A 19,775-nucleotide genomic window follows, 5' to 3' on the forward strand; every position below is an offset into this window, starting at 1 on the left:
AAGATTAAGGCTCATATGCGTTCATATTTGTGCGAAGGTGCTAAACACAAATGGTCATTTAATGGAGATGCATTAACTTTAGTTGTGGTTTATGGCAGGCGTTGTGCCAAAAGAGAGGTCGGACGAAAGCTATGCCTGACTTAGGGGAGTTGGGTCAAGGTGCTTACGCAAGGGGCACTATTACTTCATCGGTGGCGCCGGTACGATTCCTTCGCTGTGTGGCGTCGTCCCAAAAGGACAAAAGTGGGAGGAGTGTTGTGCCGGTGCCCGGTCTACAAAATGCGCACATACCTCGTGATTGGGAACCAGCGACAAATCGGTATAGTGCATGCTGGGTAGCACGAGTTTGTACGGTCTCTTGTGCACGGGTGATTGATGCGAGTGGACGTCTTTTCCCAAGTTGAGTATTGCTTGGAGTAATTGTGAGCCTGAGTGAGTAATTGTGAGCCTGAGTATAGGTTATATTGTATTATATTGTACTATATTGTATTTTATGTGTGTTCAACACGTATTTACCTGGAAGGCCATTCCCAGAAGATATATGTGAGTCTGTGAGTTGCCTGTGATTGTGTCAATGACACGCATTTCCCTGGAGGTGTATTCCCAGAAGTATATGTGTATGTAAGCCGGTGACTGTGTGTTTAAGTACGTATTTGCCTGGAGGTGTATTCCCAGAAGTACATGTATAGTGCCATTTTGTGACGTGCAACCGACGAGTATAGCCGACGAGTTCCCTCGAAGACGACGAGGACGTTTGGTGCATCCTGACGAGCATTCCAGTCGATGCCAACGTGAGTATTGTATTTAGTGCCGTTGCAAGTAATTGCTGTAGTTGTTGACGAACCCCACAAAGAGCTAACCGTAAAAACACTACAATGGCGCCCAACGGGGGACACAGTGAAACTTGTGTTTAACGGTTAGGCTAGTTGCAAAATCAATCGGCATCGCATAATTTATTTTCAATCGACGGATCAAATTCAATTTGAAGTGTATAGAAACTGTTCGTTTCATAAAACGTGATTTCTGTTGTTAACTTGTTGAACTCAGTGTTCGTCTATTTTAAGAAGTGTGTAACAAACAGACGGCATCGTAGTTTTTTTTTCCATTGTTGGCATTCGCCGGCCATGTTATCAGTTGGTGAAATATTTCTTAAAAAACGTGATTTTCCAATGCTGTTTGTTACAGTTTAATTGCTTGTGTAATCAACGGATGGCCACGTGTTTTTTTTTATTTGGCAATTTTCCCGTGATTAGTTGGCGCGTATTCTGTGCGCAGCAGTTCATGAAAAACGTGTTTGGTTGACTGCTGTATATAGCAGTGTAAATTGCTGATTTACACGCACGAGTTTTGTCATTGGCAATTCTTTTTATAGCAGTGCTTTGGCGAATGTAAACTGGGTCCCGGGAAATTAGTGCTTAACGTCAAGTTAAGCGACGTGTTTCTTACTTTCAGTTTTTATTGATTATTGATAGCAACAACAGTGATAGCGATTTTGTTAATTGGTTATTGTTGGGCAATTAAATGTTAATTGTCTACCAGTAGACACAAAAGTTTTTATTTCAGAATTTCTTGGCCCATTTATTTTAGGTTTTTTATTAATTTAACTTTTTCATATTTACTTGTAAAGTTCTAAATTGACAATGGATATGGGAAGTGGATATACCCCACCATTTTTACTGGCAGCCCCAAGAAAAATTCGAGTGAACTACGACACTCCCACTAGATTATGCAATATTCTGGGTGTGGGCAGACAACTGGCACAGGCCATTGTTTTGATACGGGAAAATACGGGAAATTTTTTACCACATACTTTAGAGGCAATTATAGGGCGGCCGCTGACCTTTGGTGACATGACCGAGTTGGATTTTAGTACTAACCCCGCATTATTTAGAGAAGCCCTGGGGTATGGGGATGGGGCGGAACATGTTGGGGAGGGTGGAATGGGGCGGTCAATCGCAAATAGGCCCATTGACCCACACGAAAGGTGGATAGATATGTCTGTGCTTGAGAAGGAGTCGGTAAGTCAGGATCGCGAGAGGGCCCAACTCGAAGCCCAAATTTCGGCTCTTGAGGCGGACGTAGCTCAATGGGACGATTTTCTTCCCCAGATTGCAAAGCCTTTGCTCCCAAAGCGTCTGTTGTTACAGCCGGACCGTATGATGACAAGCATACCGAAACCGTTTAATGTCGCATCAAGCGTCCCCGCCCCGCCCCCTTTGTTAGGTTTGCCCCAGAGTAGGGACAATGGGCCTACGGGATCCCATCGTGCCTCAAAGGGCCCTCTTTCCCCGAATGGTCTACCTGTCCCAATTCCATCTACCATCACTATTCCCATACCCAGCAATGCACCGGTTTTCAATAATTTGCCCGGACCAAGCAACCCTCCTGGCCCAAGTATTCCCCCGACACAGAAAGACCGGGATGTTCTGACAAAATTGCCTAAGAGCCTGCTATATGATGGGCAGAGCAATTGGTTTGTTTTTCAATGCAAGTTTGAGCGCTACGCAAGGGTGCAAGATTGGTCTGACGCAGAATGCGCCGATTGCCTTGGTTGGTGTTTGACAGGAAAGGCGGTCGATTTCTATGCGTTGCTTACCGAAGGGAGAGGGACGGTACCTTACGCAGAGCTAATGCAGCGACTGCAGGAGCGTTTTGGCGCCAGGGAGCTTACCGCCACCGCGCAGGGCCGTTTCCACGTTGCCCATCAGGAAGTAGGCGAGTCCCTAGACAATTGGTCAGATCGGGCGCTGAAGCTGGCAACAGCGGCGTTTCGTGATCTGCCCTATGCATACGCCGCTGAACAGGCAGTGACGAAGTTTTGTCACGGTTTGATTGACGAGGAGGCCGGCAAGCATGTTAGTCTGCAGTTACCAACATCTATGGGAGATGCGATGAACATGCTGAAGATATATTGCCATGTTCAGTCGGCTTGCGCCGCGGCTCCGAGGTATACCCAGAAGACTGAGCAAGAAGAGTCAATGTGGGTTCACGAGGTGAAGAAAGCACCCACTGCGGATGAGGTCAGTGTGTCGGCGGTCGACAAATTGACCCAGGTGGTCGAGAAGTTGCTTGATGCTGTGGAGAGATTGTCAAACTCTTTTGGAAGTTCGGCCGTTGATCCCTTTGTCCGACAACCGGGTAAGCCGTTTCGAAATAAAAAAGGCTATGCCGAATACCCTGTGGAGTGCTCCTACCCAGGGAAGGTCCGGAACCGGTGGTACAACGACCAACGCCAGGTTATGTATCCTGCGGGTGCGGGTGGCGGAGGTGCACGTGGGCATCGGAACCAAAATTCAAAAGTCCGCCCTGAGGGATCGTATCGCGGCAGATATGGTTCCAACTGGGGACATTTTCATGCCATGTCCTTGCCCAACCATAAGGAGAAGGAGCCCGTTGTGGTAGCTGCGACGACTAAGCAGTTGGGCCAACCGGAAGTGGATCATGTAAACCAGCTAGGTCCGGTTTCCCAGTTCTGCATGAAGGTGCAGCATGCCAAGGACGTGCACGATGCAGTTCCCTTGGTGCTGCCAACAGTACCAGATGTCGTCAGTGATCCAAGGATGGTCATTGGCGAGAGCACTGAAGGATACCATGGAGATCCTGTGTGCGATGATGAATTTCGCGTGCAGCGCGTTGCGGTTCAGTCTGCGGAGGCGGCTAAAAGCATGGCGACCGACAGGGCCGACCAGGTGGGGGCCAAAATAGCCCAACGAAAAGCTGCTGAAACTACTCCGGCCACCGGAAGGTCAGTACCTGTCAGACGGGCGACAGAAGTTGCCGCGTGTGACCGCCGTAAGGGCGGCGCATGCGGATGCCGAGTTACCCCAGATGACAGCTGGGAAGGTGGTGTTCGAAGACTTGTTAGGCGTGGTTCCAAAGGGTGGCGACCCTCTAGTTCTCGCCGCTGGGAGCGGTCCCAGCGGTGGAAATTAGGTTGGCGACCACCAGAGCGTCTAACTTCCAAAATCTGTACCGCCTAAAATTGTAAATGGCGAGGTTAATTGTTAGTAAAACTAGGAAAACAATGCAAAATACAAAAGACCCCCAATTTAAAAAAAAAATTACAGTAAAGTTGCAGTGACATTCTATTCGCGGTGTTGATAATGTATTACGGTGTACGCGGAGTATAAAAGTAATAGTTCGCTTAAACATTTCGATAATAATAAGCATGTGAAATTAATGGTATACTCTAGTAGTAACACTAAAAGCAGCAGCAGTATTAGTGGTAGTGGTAGTAGTAGTAGTAGTAGTAGTAGTAGTAGTAGTAGTAGTAGTAGTGGTAGTGGTAGTAGTAGTGGTAGTAGTAGTAGTAGTAGTAGCAGAAGTAGTAGTAGTAGTAGTAGTAGTAGTAGTAGTAGTAGTAGTAGTAGTAAAAGCTGTTGTTATGAATATTACATGAAGTACGCGGTGTATAAAAGTAATAGTTCTCTTAAACATTTTGATTAGTTTGATTATATTGTTTTGAATATATATTTCCTATTGTCTCAGTTTAAGCCCAGTCTTTTATTGCAATATTGTTGGAACTATAAAATTGAAATTAATCTGAGCAGTGCTCTGCGAAATGGGGGTTTAATGAATAGGCATAAAGTGTCGTCCCAAATTATCTTGTGCCGTCCGCGCTTAACTTCCTGTAATTTTTGTATTACCGCGCTAAGAAGTGCTTTGCACAGTCACGGATGTGTTTGATTATTTCCCGTGAAGTCTGTTGTTTTTTTTTTCCTTATGGTCGGGTGTGACATTGTCGGACATTGTCGGACGACCGCTGTCACACCGCACCATCGGATGTGGTAACTACGCAGATGGTGAATAGGAACCCGGTTTCCCCTGCAATATCCCAGTCTTGGCACCTCCGTCACCTTTTATCCTTCCATGTTAAGATTTGTGAGTCGATCTAACTTCAATCACTTCGTCATTGCTGTATCATGTCATTTATTTCCGTAATTTTCTATAAATTCTTTTCTACCAACCATATGCCGAGCAATGTCGTAGAATTTTGTCGCATGAGTTTGTTTTTTATATGTGACAGTGCTTGACGACCACTGTCACACTCAATACTGTTGGCCGGAAGTGGTATTTCCCGGAGTTGTTCTTTTAAACAATATTTGCAGGTCTTTTTAAATTTGTGTGTGACCGTGCTTGACGGCAACTGTCTCTAGCGTCACTTTGATTTTTTGAATGACCGGAGATGTTTCCCGGTGCATGCACACTTTTATTTTGTTTTTATTTTTGTAAAGTACATTATTTCTCAGTGTGATCACCACATTCTAATACATAAGTGACTGTACTTGTTGGACGAAAGCCAACAAGAATGTTTTTTCTTGATTAAGCAATTGTCGGACGATAGCCGACAATAATGTTTATTTTATTTACTAATGTGATGGAAATTTTCTTATGCAAGAAACATATTGGTCACTAACCGCTAGAATGCAGCGGTCTGTATGTACCCCCGCTTGGCAAAGGCATTCCCGTGCCTGCGGGAGGGGGATCATGGTCCCATTTGAGTCTCTATCTCTTCTGCCTTGGGTGCGACCGTAGGGCGGCGGTCCAAGAGGACAAAAGTGGGAGGAATGTAGTGGGTACAATAGTTTTATTTTAATTGTCTTTTCCTCCATATAATGTCAATGATTATGTATAAAATTAAAAGCAATTATATGTATTATTTGGACAAAAATAAGATTTTTTATTCTTATATTTTTAACCTTTTTGTCACTGAGATATTATTTAAACGCATTTGTAGTGCCTTAGAAGGTTACGTTTCTTGTGATTTTTATTTTAATATAACCAAGCGGATTTTTATTGTATATTATGCAGTCACATGCAGAGGGCGTAGGCCTTCTCATTTGGGCTGCGAGGAGATGTATTTGTATGCAGTTATTTTATTTCTTAAAATTTGTGAAAATAGGTTGGAAGGTGGGTACACTTGTCCAATTATTGTGCAGACAAGAAAAGGAGCAAGAGTTACCGGGCCTTATTATGAACTTTTATTTTTAACACTTTATTAACAAAGATTAAGGCTCATATGCGTTCATATTTGTGCGAAGGTGCTAAACACAAATGGTCATTTAATGGAGATGCATTAACTTTAGTTGTGGTTTATGGCAGGCGTTGTGCCAAAAGAGAGGTCGGACGAAAGCTATGCCTGACTTAGGGGAGTTGGGTCAAGGTGCTTACGCAAGGGGCACTATTACTTCATCGGTGGCGCCGGTACGATTCCTTCGCTGTGTGGCGTCGTCCCAAAAGGACAAAAGTGGGAGGAGTGTTGTGCCGGTGCCCGGTCTACAAAATGCGCACATACCTCGTGATTGGGAACCAGCGACAAATCGGTATAGTGCATGCTGGGTAGCACGAGTTTGTACGGTCTCTTATGCACGGGTGACTGATGCGAGTAGACGTATTTTCCCAAGCTGAGTATTGCTTGGAGTAATTGTGAGCCTGAGTGAGTAATTGTGAGCCTGAGTATAGGTTATATTGTATCATATTGTATTATGTTGTATTTTATGTGTGTTCAACACGTATTTCCCTGGAAGGCCATTCCCAGAAGATATAAGTGAGTCTGTGACTGTGTATGTGAGTCTGTGAGTTGCCTGTGATTGTGTCAATGACACGCATTTCCCTGGAGGTGTATTCCCAGAAGTATATGTGTATGTAAGCCGGTGACTGTGTGTTTAAGTACGTATTTGCCTGGAGGTGTATTCCCAGAAGTATATGTATAGTGCTATTTGTGACGTGGACGAGCCGTAGCCGACGAGTGTCCACCCGCCGAGTCGACGAGTATAGCCGACGAGTATAGCCGACGAGTTCCCTCGAAGACGACGAGGACGATTGGTGCCATCCTGACGAGCATTCCAGTTGATGCCCATGTGAGTAGTTTAGTATCTTGTCGTTGCTAGTAATTGCTGTAGTGGTTGTGAAAGAACCCCAAAGAGCTAACCGTGAAAACACTACAGACTATTTCCACCGACAATCAGGATTTCCGGTATGACCACTGTTATTTTGACGATTTTTCTATCGGTTCGTCGGTAAGCGTGACCACATGTGACATCAGCGATGCTAGTTGGATATAAAATTGGTAGACGTGTCGTTGAACTCGACACATTGACCGAATCGCTTTTAGCATGCAGTGCTTGTCAAGTGCCCATGAATTTACTTAACACTGTAGAAAACATGGATTTCGGACAGGCATGTGTTTTGGACATACAGTTTAGCAATTGTGGGGCAGTAAATAATGCGGCTACTGGACGGAAACATGGAAGAGTTTATGACATGATCACAAAGCTTGCATTTGGGTAAGACTTCTTTGTCTTTTTGGTACATTGGTGCATTATATCATGATTTATTGTCTAAATTACTGATACTTTTGAATACATTCAGATAGTTATCTCTAAGTAATTCGCGTGTAGTCTACATGCATACATTTTTTATATTGTACTTTTCCTTCATATTTTGTCTGATTTACTGCCAGTAAACACAATTACAGTAGAATGTGAATGGTTGTCCTTAGTTAAACATGTATATTTTAAAGTGACATAAGTTTATTTTCTTCCTGCAGTCCTAGTTATTAATACCGGTAATAAATATGAAATTTTACAAGTTTACAAAACATAAATATTCTCAATTTGTCAAATACGTATTGGTTTTGAAAATAAAGGGCTTGCATTAATTATTATTTGTGTGTATGTAGATCTAGGTCGTATAAAATGTTGTAACTTTTGTAAATTAGTGACATTATTTCATATTATTTTATTCCGCATAAGCATATTCTAGCATTGTGCATTGTCAACTGTTCTGTCATTTACTGCAATCTGTTTCAGGTAAATCAAAAACTGGGTGTTTCACCTGGGACTTTCACATTGAAACTGGCCCTTCTCCATGACCTTCAGCACAAAAAAAGAAAGGCTATAGCTGTTACTCGTGCAGCAAAACAGTGACGCATAAGACTTAAAACTCGAACGGTATTTTTAATTATGGGCATTTTATATTTAAAACACAGTATTCTTCATTTGTATGCCCCCAATTGGCAACATAGTTTTCGCACTGTCCGTTGGTAGGTCAGTCCCTCACACTTTTCGTGCCTGCTCTCTAATTCAAGTAGTTTTCATCCGATCTTCACCAAACTGGGTTTCATACAATTGTATGGATTATTTTTTTATATAGTTACAAAGTTGGAGTTTGGGGCATCCGTGTCGTGTGGACACATTTCTTGTTGTAGATTGTATCAATAGATCCATCAATTATATATGCAAAGTAGTAGTAACATTTAAAAGCATATGCTAATGTTTGTAAATTGATTATTGTAAAAGCATTAATGTGCTGTGTAATCATTTCTTTAAATAAAAATCAGAGATAACCCAAGAAGGTGCAAGCAAATTTTCCAATTTGAAATTCTGTTTTTCTGTTCAGGCATTCAAAGGACAGTGCAAGAAGTAAGAGCGGGACCAACATACAGTTCAAACATAGAGGACCAAGACGTTGAAGTTACAACTATCCCCCCACCTATACCCAAGCCTGGTCCAGCAGGGCTAGACACTACTGGGAAGGAATTTGTTTTCTTTGATTTGGAAACAAGAGGGTTAGGTAAAGTTTATTTTTAACATATTCCTTATTCACAGTGTTGCACATACAGAAGTTTATCTTGGTCCAATTCAGGTACTTAGGTACTCTAAATCTCCAAAGTTGAACTTCTATTAAAAAATATACATATTTACTTACATGTATAACATAATTCAACCTGCTACTGCTGAGTAACTCAATGTGTAAGAGATATCGTGTGAATTGTTGGTCAACCTAGCATATAACAAGAGTTATGTTCAGACTAATTTCTCATTTTGCTTTCATATAATACATCATTCTTAATCTTTATTGATAAAATGATAGTAAATACCACTTAGATGATGCAATGTTACATTACCCACAACTGGCTTTAGTACATTATTGTGCATCATTTAAGAATTTAAACACTCTTCTCTTCGCTTCTTCAGATTTATGAATACATAAGATCATTAGATGCCAACAACTTACTTTGATATATCCATGAATGGAAGAAAAGAGCGTTTCAATTTTCATAATAACAGTTATTATGCCCCCCTTGGAAGAGAGAGTTAATATTGTTTTGCTGGATGTTTGTCTGTGGGTAGATCATTAAGTTTCCGATCAATAATTTGTCAACTTTTTCACTGATTGGCTTTTTACTCTCCATGTGCATAGGGATTGGACAGTATATAACCCCCATTTAAATTATGGTCACTTAGTCAAAGGTCACAATAAGTGTGAAAATTGTTTCCGATCAATAACCCTTCAACTGAAAATTCTCTTAAACCACAATGCATAGAGAATGAATGTGAAGGAACCTCTTCTACGATTGTTCACATTAAGCTTAAAAAAAGTCCTGTCCTGGTGGGGGCAATGTTTTTCCCTTTTATATTTATTGTAAACACTTCAAATGTATTTTAAGAAGTTTACATTGTACTTGGGGGAGCGACCCAGGGCTCTGTGATTAACGGGGCTAAAATGGATTTTGTGCAATTTCTATTTAAAATTTTTGTTTTGTTTTTTTCAGAGCACACTTCTCACATAATTCAGATAGCTGCAGTGCATTCAACTGGTCAATTTTCAACATATGTGATTCATGAGAAGAAGATTTCCTTGCGAGCGTCTGAAATAACTGGAGTGACAGTTGTTAGCGACTCTATGCTTGTCAAGAGACAAACAGTAACAGCTGTCCCCATCAAATCTGCATTGACAAGTTTTATAACATTCTTACAGAAATGTTCACCAATTATTTCAGTTGGGCATAATATAGAGTCTTTTGATTGTAAAGTGTTGCTCCGTGCTATCCATACTTGTTGAAAAATGTTTGAGTTTCAGCAAAATATTTGTGGCTTTTTAGATACTTAAAAATGTTAAAGGAAATATTACCAAATATGAAATCATATAAGCGGGAACATTTAGTTAAAGACGTCATTGGTGAATTATACATGGCACATGGCGCTATACAGGATATTTTAGCTTTACAAAAGTTAGTGAACTCTGTTCCTCTTGACCAAAAATTGTTAACAAATATTCATTCAGCTTTTACCGAGCAGTGTTAACATACAATGTGTAACTAAATGTTGCTTCCAACATCAAATCTTTACAAACCATAATTGATACAAAAGTTATAAGTCAAGGTGTTGCAAGGAAAGTTGCAGGAAGTGGATTTCAACTTAAACATTTGAGTCCTGTATCAAAAAGAAACGGACTGAGTGGTTTGAGGAGCCCCCTGTCAGAGGTTACAAACGGACAAATCAGAGTAACAAAATCAGAGAAAATAATATGTACAATAGCGAGTTATTTGTTGCCTGACATCTAACCAATTGTAATTTGCATCTTGTATATAGATAAGCTATGAAATCTAATAGCTGTTACATAATTGTTTTTCCTTCTCGATGACGAACATAGTTGTGATTCTTATGTCAGTTGTATTTCTCATGTTTCACCTAAGTTGTAAGATATTTTTGGCAGTGCATTAAACCAAAGATGGTGTGTGAAACATAATTGCCCAGCTTATTGTATTCTTTGTTGTTTTAAGCTTCACTGGCCAAAGGCCAGCGGGGCTTATGTTATGATTCTGTGTCCGTCGTGCGTGCGTGCCTGAACGTTTCCTTTAAACATCTTCTCCTAAACTACTGGTCCAATTGTGATGAAATTTCTTAGGAATGTTCCTCTTTCAACGTTGTTCAAATTATGCCCCTGGGGTCAAATTTGAACCTGCCGCGGGGTCACAAAATTGAACATATGCTTATATAAGGTCTATTTTGTGAAAACTTCACATATTTTTTCGTCCATAACCATTGGGCCTTGGGTTTCCAAATTTGGTATGTAGTGGCATCTTATAGTCCTCTACCAAGTTTGTTCAAATTATGCCCCTAGGGTCAAGTTTGACCCTGCCCTGAGGGTCACAAAATTGAACATATGCTTATATTAGGCATTTTTTGTGAAAACTTTAAAAATCTTCTTGTTCATATTAGTATGGCATAGGGCTACCAAATTTGGTATGTAGTGACATGTAATAGTTCTCTACCAAGTTTGTTCAAATTATGCCCCTTGGGTTAAATTTGAAACTGCCCCGGGGGTTACAAAACTGAACATTGTCCATATCTATTTGTTCAAATAATGCCACTGGAGTCAACTTTGACCCTGCCGCGGGGGGTCACAAAATTTAATAAACGCTTATAAAGCGCCTATTTTGTGAAATCTTTAAAAATCTTGTCGAAAACCATTTTGACTATGGCTACCAAATTTGGTATGCAGGAACATCTTAAAGTCATCTACCAAGTTTGTTACTTTGGGTCAAATTTGACCCTGACCCGCGGGTCACAAAATTGAACATTATATACGCTTGTATCTTGCTTATTTTGTGAAAACTTTAAAAATATTCTTGTCCTTAACTCTACATCTAAGACTTAGGGCCACCACATTTTGAATGGAGTGAGATATAGTAGTCCTCTACAAAGTTTGCTCAAATTATGCCCCTGGAGTTAAATTTGACCCAGCCCAGGTGGTCACAAAATTGTACATGTGCTTAAATAGGGCCTATATTTAAGTATCTGCACATGCGGAGAATATTTGTTTCAGTCTTTTTTTCAGCAGTGGAGCGATACAGGGCCATCATGGCCTCTTGTCTTTAAATACACATCACACAGTTCTAAAAATAATTTTAAAATACCTAGTACATATGTTCAATTTACAACCAACAACATGGGTAACAGGTGGGTGGGGTAATTTAAGATGTTTATTTGAACATCAACATTGTTTTTTCAGTTGTTACATCTGAAATATGTTCATAACAATATACATTATAAATATTTCTACGTGTATCACATTTCAGTTGATAATTTAATTGTTATGGAGCAGTTATTATATAGATATGTTTTAATTACTATTACAATGTTAGTCATTGTATTTTTGAAATTAAGTCCATATTAAAATTTCTATAGCAAAAAAAAATCCACGGTGACCTATCAATTTCTTTACTTCATTTTAATGCTTAGCTAGTTTCCTTTAATTATTGAGAACTTCAAATGAATATGAATATTACATCAACAGAAATATGTATCTGTATTGCATGTTATCTATTTTGAACTGTGCAATAAAAAATTCAAAACAAACAAAAAACTAGTCATACTTATTTCTCATTATTTTTTACGATTTCCATAATTTTTGGTTTTAAAACTGTTCAATATGATAATACACATGTTACAGTTGCTAATCTAATGCAATCTCAATACTATTATGCCATTTTAAATGTATTACACAAAAACATTTTACCGTACCCCCAAATTTATGCCCCGCAAAAATGACCTTTTTTCAAACGCACATGGCATTTAAAAACCTTCGTTATCTCAAAATTATTCACGGTGACCTCTCTTTTTTATTTTATATTAATTTCAGATACAGATTCATTAATCACCATACAAAAAATTATAGCATTCCGGATATTTTGAAAATTTTCACAAAACGATCGAACATCCTTAAAGTGCATAAAAGCCAATGCATTACACAAATTATGAATGCCACAATATTTTATTGTATATTTTTACCATTTCTTCAGCCTCTCCAAATGAAATCAAGGAAATCTTAGGCGCAGAACGGGTGAGAATATTTTATAAACACAAATCACAAATCGTTGTTGTGTCTTTGTTGTGCAATTTATCCATCAAAACTATGTTAAATTTGTTTAGAAATGACATTGCCAGCGATTTATCGATTTTAGCAAATAATTTCTTCACAATCGATACGATATGCGATGCCATAAAAAGACGAAATAAATTGAATAATACTCCTGATTTATTTGCCTGATTATACTTTCTAATAATACTAAAACATATATGATTATAAGTATTTGCGCTTGACCGATATATAGTTTTTAATATGGCATCTTCCTTAAAAGCAAAGTTTTTATACGTATGCTTTTTTCCTAAAAATGAAAAAGACAACATCTACTGACAACTGTTATTGACACTCTAGCGATATGTGGGTGTTTTAAAGTACAGGAATACATATATTCAAGTTTGATTTTAAGTGGACAAATCATGTTCAATATCTACAAAACAATTACTCATATAAGATTTAATAATATGAGCCGCGTTGTGAGAAAACTGGGCTTAATGCATGTGCGTAAGGTGTAGTCCCAGATTAGCCTGTGCAGTCCGCACAGGCTAATCAGGGACGACATTTTCCGCTTTTATGGTATTTTTAGTTTCAAGGAAGTCCCTCCTTACCGAAAATCAAGTTTAGGCGGAAAGTGTCGTCCCTGATTAGCCTGTGCGGACTGCACAGGCTAATCTGGGATGTTACTTTACGCACATGCATTAAGCCCAGTTTTCTCAGAACAATACTCATATTTTCAGTGGTTTATTGTTGAGCACGTACGCAAAGATCGCGTACTGCAAAATGTAGCTCGTAGAAACGAGATCAGCGCAGAGTTCCGGCAGTTTAGTTGCCGAGCATGTAACCTCATGTGGTGGAGACAAGTTCCTACACGAAAACCAGTGAGAAAACATACATGTTTGCGTTGCAAAAAGTCACAACTATGTGTATGTAATACATGTGTCGAATGTTAGTTAACCTTCAAATTGTATTATGCTTTGATAGTGTATTCTTTAAATGCTTCTAGTGAATATACTAAGGGCATGAAATGAAAAATAACGTCACCACGCTATAGTGCTTGCGAAGTTACTACACTCTTCAAATTTAAAATGTTACGAATTTTTATATTTTTTATGCAATCTTTATTAAAACGAAATGTTCAAAATAGTCAAAGTTTATAAATAAAGGCTCCTCCGTTTTCTTTTAGAAAACTTTCTGGTATTAAATATACACCAATAAAGTAAGTTCTTTATTAACAGCACGGATTGTTGCGAACAACGTGAATGCTTAAAAATCTTCGCTTCTTCTGACATAACCTTTTTCAAAAAATAGACATCGGTTAATATATTTGCTCAAACAAACTATCAACAATATTTAAAACTATGTGAACGCTTCTTGTCGAAACAATAACAACTCTCCGTAATTGCCATCTTATCGGCCCTTCGATTTATATTGTTAGTTTAACGATTTAAAAACACACAAGAAGTACTGAACATTTAATACTTGTCATTTTTAAGAAGTTTTAATTTATTTGCAGTTTAATAATGACTTATACGACTATCATTCTCTATCATTCCGACTAACGTCGGAACGTACGCCAGTTTATTCCATACTTATGTTATGATTATTTAAATCACACATCCCTTATTTTTATATGTGTGATTAAGGTTTATTAGTAGGTTTAACCAATGTGTTATAAGTCACATTTTGGTTAAATGTAGTAACAATTTTAGTAACACCATGAACAAATAGTTCGCATTCCCATTCAGAAACTATTTTTTAAACAAGCACATGCACATAGTGACAAGCATAAACTGACCAGAAGGGCAGACATTATGCGAAAAATTGTACCTAATACCGATAACTACATGGATCTTAGTATAGCCATTACTTTGTGAACAAATAACCAATTTAAATGCAAGGTTGCATATGAAATATGTGTGTTTTTGAATATTGTCACTTAACATAATAAGTGCATCTACAAAGAAGATCTTTACAACGGATACGAATTCTATGCGTAATTATGAAGATAAAATGTGCTTTCATTGTAGGTTGCCCGTTGTAGCAAATGCTGGGGTTGCTATGAACCTTTATCACGTGACAAAGAATGGGGATGGGCAAAATTTAATTGTACAAACCCAAATTGTGGAAAAGAGTTTCAGTAAGTCTTTTACAGATTATGTTCTGTTTGAATATCCAAATTACAATATGAGCTTATAAATATGAACATTTTGCAAGGTTAGTTGCTGAGCTATTAGCATAGAAGATTGCGACCAGGAATGAGAGGGCGAAATTATGCATTATTATTTAAAGTATCATTTAATAATTTTCTAAATTCAGTATTTGTTTGAACTTAGTAGAAAGTTTAATAGTTGAATTTTGAAAGTACGAAAACTTGAAAGAATGATGAATGTTGTTATTGACCACATTCAAGTTCTCTTCAGTCAACAGTGCATTGACATTACTGTTACAGTCATTTTGGAGCGATGGACGTCGGTGCACTTCTTGATGCGAATAAACATCGACTAAGTGGGAAAAGCAAGAGTGTATGTTTAGGAATAGATTCTGGTACCGGAGAGCAATGCAATACGCTAGTGGAACCAACCAAAATTATTATACCAAAAGAAAATCCCGATTTATCCTCCCGGCACCTGCGCAGAGAATGGCATTGTTCGGCGTACAACTGCTTCAGACGAAAAGTGCATTTGCTACGTGAGTTTGAAGTTTATTGTTAATAGTGTAATACTAAAATTGATGAACATTACAGTTTTCAAACTTCTTGAACTAAATTTAAGTATTATATATTATCATTATTATTATTACTATTATTATTATTATTATTATTATTATTATTATTATTATTATAATAATAATAATAATAATAATAATAATTATTATTATTATTATTATTATTATTATTATTATTATTATTATTATATTATTATTATTATAAGTAGTAGTAGAAGTAGTAGTAGTAGTAGTAGTAGTAGTAGAAGTAGTAGTAGTTGTAGTAGTAGTAGTAGTAGTAGTAGTAGTAGTAGTAGTAGTAGTAGTAGTAATAGTAGCAATAGAAGCAGCAGTAGTAGTAGTAGTAGGAGAAGTAGTAGTAGTAGTAGTAGTAGTAGTAGTAGTAGTAGTAGTAGTAGTAGTAGTAGTAGTAATAATAGTAGTAGTAGTAGTAGTAGTAGTAGTAGTAGTAGTAGTAGGAGTAGTAGTAGTAGTAGTAGTAGTAGTAGCAGTAGAAGTAGTAGTAGTAGTAGTAGTAGTAGTAGTAGTAATAGTAGTAGTAGTAGTAGTAGTAGTAGTAGTAGTAGTAGTAGTAGTAGTAGTAATAGTAGTAGTAGTAGAAGTAGTGGTAGTAGTAGTAGTAGTAGTAGTATGGTTGTAGTAGTAGTAACTTTATAATATTTATTTGACTAATTCCAGCTAATGAACCCATTATACCGGTCTGTGTGCATCCAGCGTCTCTTCAAAGGTCGGCTGTTAATGTAGAGCCATTGCTGGCACGCGTTCCGGTCAATGTTCTGGTTCCCGCCGTCAACCACGTTAGCACGGGATCCACGGTGAAAACGTTCCTAACGCAGAGCGAACTAGCCCCGCCCCACAGCCCTTATGTTCCAAGTTGTTTCGGAGGTCAGTAATATAAATCAAAGTGCTGTAGGCGCTGAAGGCCTGGGGCAGGATTAAGTGTGCTTGGGAAGAAGTATTGTCCGAATTTCTCCCCTTGTCCGAATTTATACTGATTGACCCTAGCGGTTGAGTGCAGAAGCTCAGAGACTGTAAAAAAATACAATATGTGTGTATATACTAAAGTGTACATAGACGGTGGAGGACTACACGATACTGGTGGTGGGAACAATAACCTTTTGTTAATCTCTACAGATCTGGTAGAAGTTCGTCTACATAGGCGATGAAAATATACAACAACAACAACATGGCCGCAAAAAACTGTTATTGTTGGCGTGAAATAAATCGTTTTCAGTAGCCTAAAATAGTGTTTTATTACATAATTAACAGATCAGGAAAACACTCATACTCCCTTGGTAATGTATACACAAAAGAAAATCCAAATACCCTGATACAGAACGGTGTAAAGATTGTGTACCTTGTCTCACGAAGAACTTTTCGCGCTCGATTTGCGCGCTCGATCTGCGCAGTGAAATACCATATCCGGTTCCTTCGTCTGTTTCCGAGAATGATCGTTAATATTCGTTGTTGTTTTTTTCATTTTCTTTTCTCTGGAATGTCTTTCTAACGCAAAATAAAATAACAATATTTTAAAATATGTTTATAAATACCAAATATAAGGTCTTTAAAAAATGTCTCAGAAAAAAATATTCTTTCTGTCTCCGTAAACACTCGTATCTTTTTTGCCTTTACTGTCAAGTGAGGAACTTGCATAAATATGTAAACAATACAAACTATGTCGTAGCCAATGCTTAGCAATTTTGCTCAATAATGTTTTTTACAATTTTTATGACACTGTCATGTTATATAATGATGTTCTGTGTTTACAAGGCGGGTTATTGAGAACTGGGAAGAACTATTTTTATTACGAATGAATTAAGTGGTAAATCGGAGTTTTTGGACTTTGGTTTTTGGCAGCAAGCCAATTCGGATAGGCTCAGAAACCGGTATCATTACTATGGCCGTGGGGCTACGCACCAGGCCAAAAAATGATATCTTCTCAGACAGAATATAATTGATTAGTCTCATTACTTTGGGATTGTATCTAAATTAATGAGATAATTCTCAAGACGCACATGTTTCTATGTTGAGGATGGACATGCGGGATTGTCTACCAAGCCGATGCAATATGTTTTTGTTGTTATGTTTAATATATATATGTGTATGTTCTTTGGTCTTGTTAACAATGGTAGAATAATTAGTAATAAGTAATCACGCTAGATATGGACGTTGTGATAAATGTATGGTGTACGAACTGGTCCAAAACTATTCTAAACTGTCCGGGACGGTTTATAAACCGTCCGGGACGGTTTGTAAACTGTCCCGGACAGTTTACAAAACTGTCCCGGACAGTTTCTTACTTTTGAACCGCTCGTGCGTCTGTAAACTGTACCGGGCGATTTATTTTGTGGATTACAAACCGTCCGGGACAGTTTAGGAAACTGTCCGGGACGGTTTCCTGGAAACTGTCCGGGACGGTTTCCTAAACTGTCCCGGACGGTTTGCAGGCATACATGTTAGTACGGCATAGGTTCTTAAGACCATAGTCGGACAGTTTAAACCGTCCCGGACAGTTTACTAAACTGTCCCGGACAGTTTAAACCGTCCCGGACGGTTTATGCGCACGAACGGTCCAAAACTTTCCTTAACCGTCCCGGACAGTTTGTAAACTGTCCGGGACATTTTAGTAAACTGTCCGGGACAGTTTAGTAAACTGTCCGGGACAGTTTACAAACCGTCCCGGACGGTTTGTAAACTGTCCCGGACAGTTTAGAATAGTTTTGGACCAGTTCGTACACCATATAAATGCGTATATGTGTGTATTGTTGACACCAAAATCGTAATGAATGAAACCGACAATTAGATTTTTAAACACAGAAGTAAAAATAGCATTATATAATATATGTCATAAATATTTAATAATATAATATAATATGTTTTCTTTTGTTTTTTATTTTATATAATATAACATTTTGAGCTCGACATTTCGAAGAAAAATGGGAGCTATACTACTCGCCCCGGCGTCGGAGTCGCCGTCGGCGGTGGTTAAAGTTTTTTTTATAAAGTCAAATAACTTTAACAACATCAAAGATAATTTACTCAAACTTGGAATACTTCTTTACGGCAACAAGACTATTGTGTAGGTAAAGGTGCATAACTCTGTCAGCATTATTTTTAGAGTTATGCCCCTTTTTATACTTAAAAAATTGAAAATTTGTTTAAGTTGTGTGTTTAGGTCCACTTTATTCATAAAGAATCAAAGCTTTGGCTTTCATGTTTGCATCACTAACTAACTATCATAAGGGGACTGTGCAAGCAAAGTTATGTAACTCTGACTGGCATTTATACAGAATTATGGCCCTTTTAATACTTAGAAAATTGAATATTTTGTTAAGTTTTGTGTTATTCCTAAAGTACCAAAGCTGTTGCTTTCATGCTTGCAACACTTACTTACTATCATAAGGGGACAGTGCAGGAAAAGTTATGTAACTCTGACTGGCATTTTGACAGAATTATGGCCTCATTTATACTTGAAAAGTTGGTTAAGTTGTGCAATGGTCCATTTTACTCCTAAAGTATCCTAGCTATTGCTTTCGGACTTGGAACAATCGCTAACTTTCATGAGGGTACTGTACAGGACAATTTGCATAACTCTGGTTGGCTTTTTAACGGCATTATGGCCCTTTTTTGACTTAGTAACTTTGAATATTTTTTTTAATGTTGTGTTTAGATGCACTTTACTTATAAAGTATCAAGGCTATTGCTTTCAAACTTCAAACACTTTTTTACTATCATGAAGGATATTAATAGTAATACATGTCACACAAATATACCAATCCAAAAGGAGTTATTTAAAGAAGACAAATCTTTAACTTCTTAAAAGGGATAAGTAAGGTAAATATTTACATTTGCTAATAAAACAAATATGTACTGATTGTGTATTGATGCTACGCAAACATGTGCAGCATAAACTGTAAAAAATTACGAAATTTACATCAGTGAAAACATTAATTTTATTTCATGGGAGAAAAATGCAAATACTGTCTTCTAATTCTTATTACATGGAACGGTCTTTATTTATTAAATTGTTTTGCAATTAATTGTTCAAAATTATTTATATGAAAATAAACGTTTGTATGTTATAAACGTCAATGTTAAAATGTTTTGATAGTAGATACCGCAATGCATTATGGTTGAGTCTGGTATAAAGGGTAAATTAATTAGAATAGTGAAGGATATGTATGCGAATGTTAAATCACGTGTAAAATCATGTTCATCTTATTTATACTATTTTAATTATGCGGTTTTAATGAAGAAACGGAAGAAAAAGTCACCAACTTTAATTTTCTTTATTTGTTGAAGACCTTGAACTTTACCTACAAGATAACATTAACTCTGGTTTGAGTATAGATGACATTTTGTTGATTTTATTATCATTTGCTGATGTCATTGCTATTTCA

At 37.9% G+C, this 19,775-nt stretch overlaps 1 protein-coding gene, 1 long non-coding RNA gene and 1 pseudogene across 12 annotated transcripts in view; all 3 read left to right on the forward strand.

Moving 5' to 3' along the window:
• The window catches only part of LOC127858035 (shiftless antiviral inhibitor of ribosomal frameshifting protein-like), a 76,703-nt gene extending 58,984 nt beyond the window's left edge, over positions 1-17,719 (forward strand). For 4 of the 11 annotated variants that reach the window (XM_052394893.1, XM_052394892.1, XM_052394883.1 and 1 more), the window contains 5 exons: positions 12,590-12,630; positions 13,389-13,529; positions 14,679-14,788; positions 15,101-15,339; positions 16,054-17,719. In XM_052394893.1, the coding sequence (XP_052250853.1) occupies positions 12,590-12,630; positions 13,389-13,529; positions 14,679-14,788; positions 15,101-15,339; positions 16,054-16,268 (746 nt within the window). In that variant the 3' untranslated portion in view covers positions 16,269-17,719. The remainder of the gene's footprint in view (positions 1-12,589; positions 12,631-13,388; positions 13,530-14,678; positions 14,789-15,100; positions 15,340-16,053) is intronic. The other 7 variants (XM_052394889.1, XM_052394890.1, XM_052394886.1 and 4 more) reach the window with 6 other exon arrangements.
• Positions 7,049-12,514, forward strand: LOC127858043 (uncharacterized). The gene is made up of 4 exons (XR_008038735.1): positions 7,049-7,286; positions 7,812-7,952; positions 8,401-8,574; positions 9,557-12,514. It is a non-coding gene; the product is annotated as an uncharacterized LOC127858043 (long non-coding RNA).
• Positions 17,720-17,878: 159 nt separating the features above from the next.
• LOC127859089 (small nucleolar RNA snR44) lies at positions 17,879-18,085 on the forward strand (annotated as a pseudogene).
• Positions 18,086-19,775: the final 1,690 nt, after the last annotated feature.

This window comes from Dreissena polymorpha, chromosome 14, assembly GCF_020536995.1.
Source record: "Dreissena polymorpha isolate Duluth1 chromosome 14, UMN_Dpol_1.0, whole genome shotgun sequence".
In the NCBI taxonomy this organism is placed as follows: domain Eukaryota; kingdom Metazoa; phylum Mollusca; class Bivalvia; order Myida; family Dreissenidae; genus Dreissena; species Dreissena polymorpha.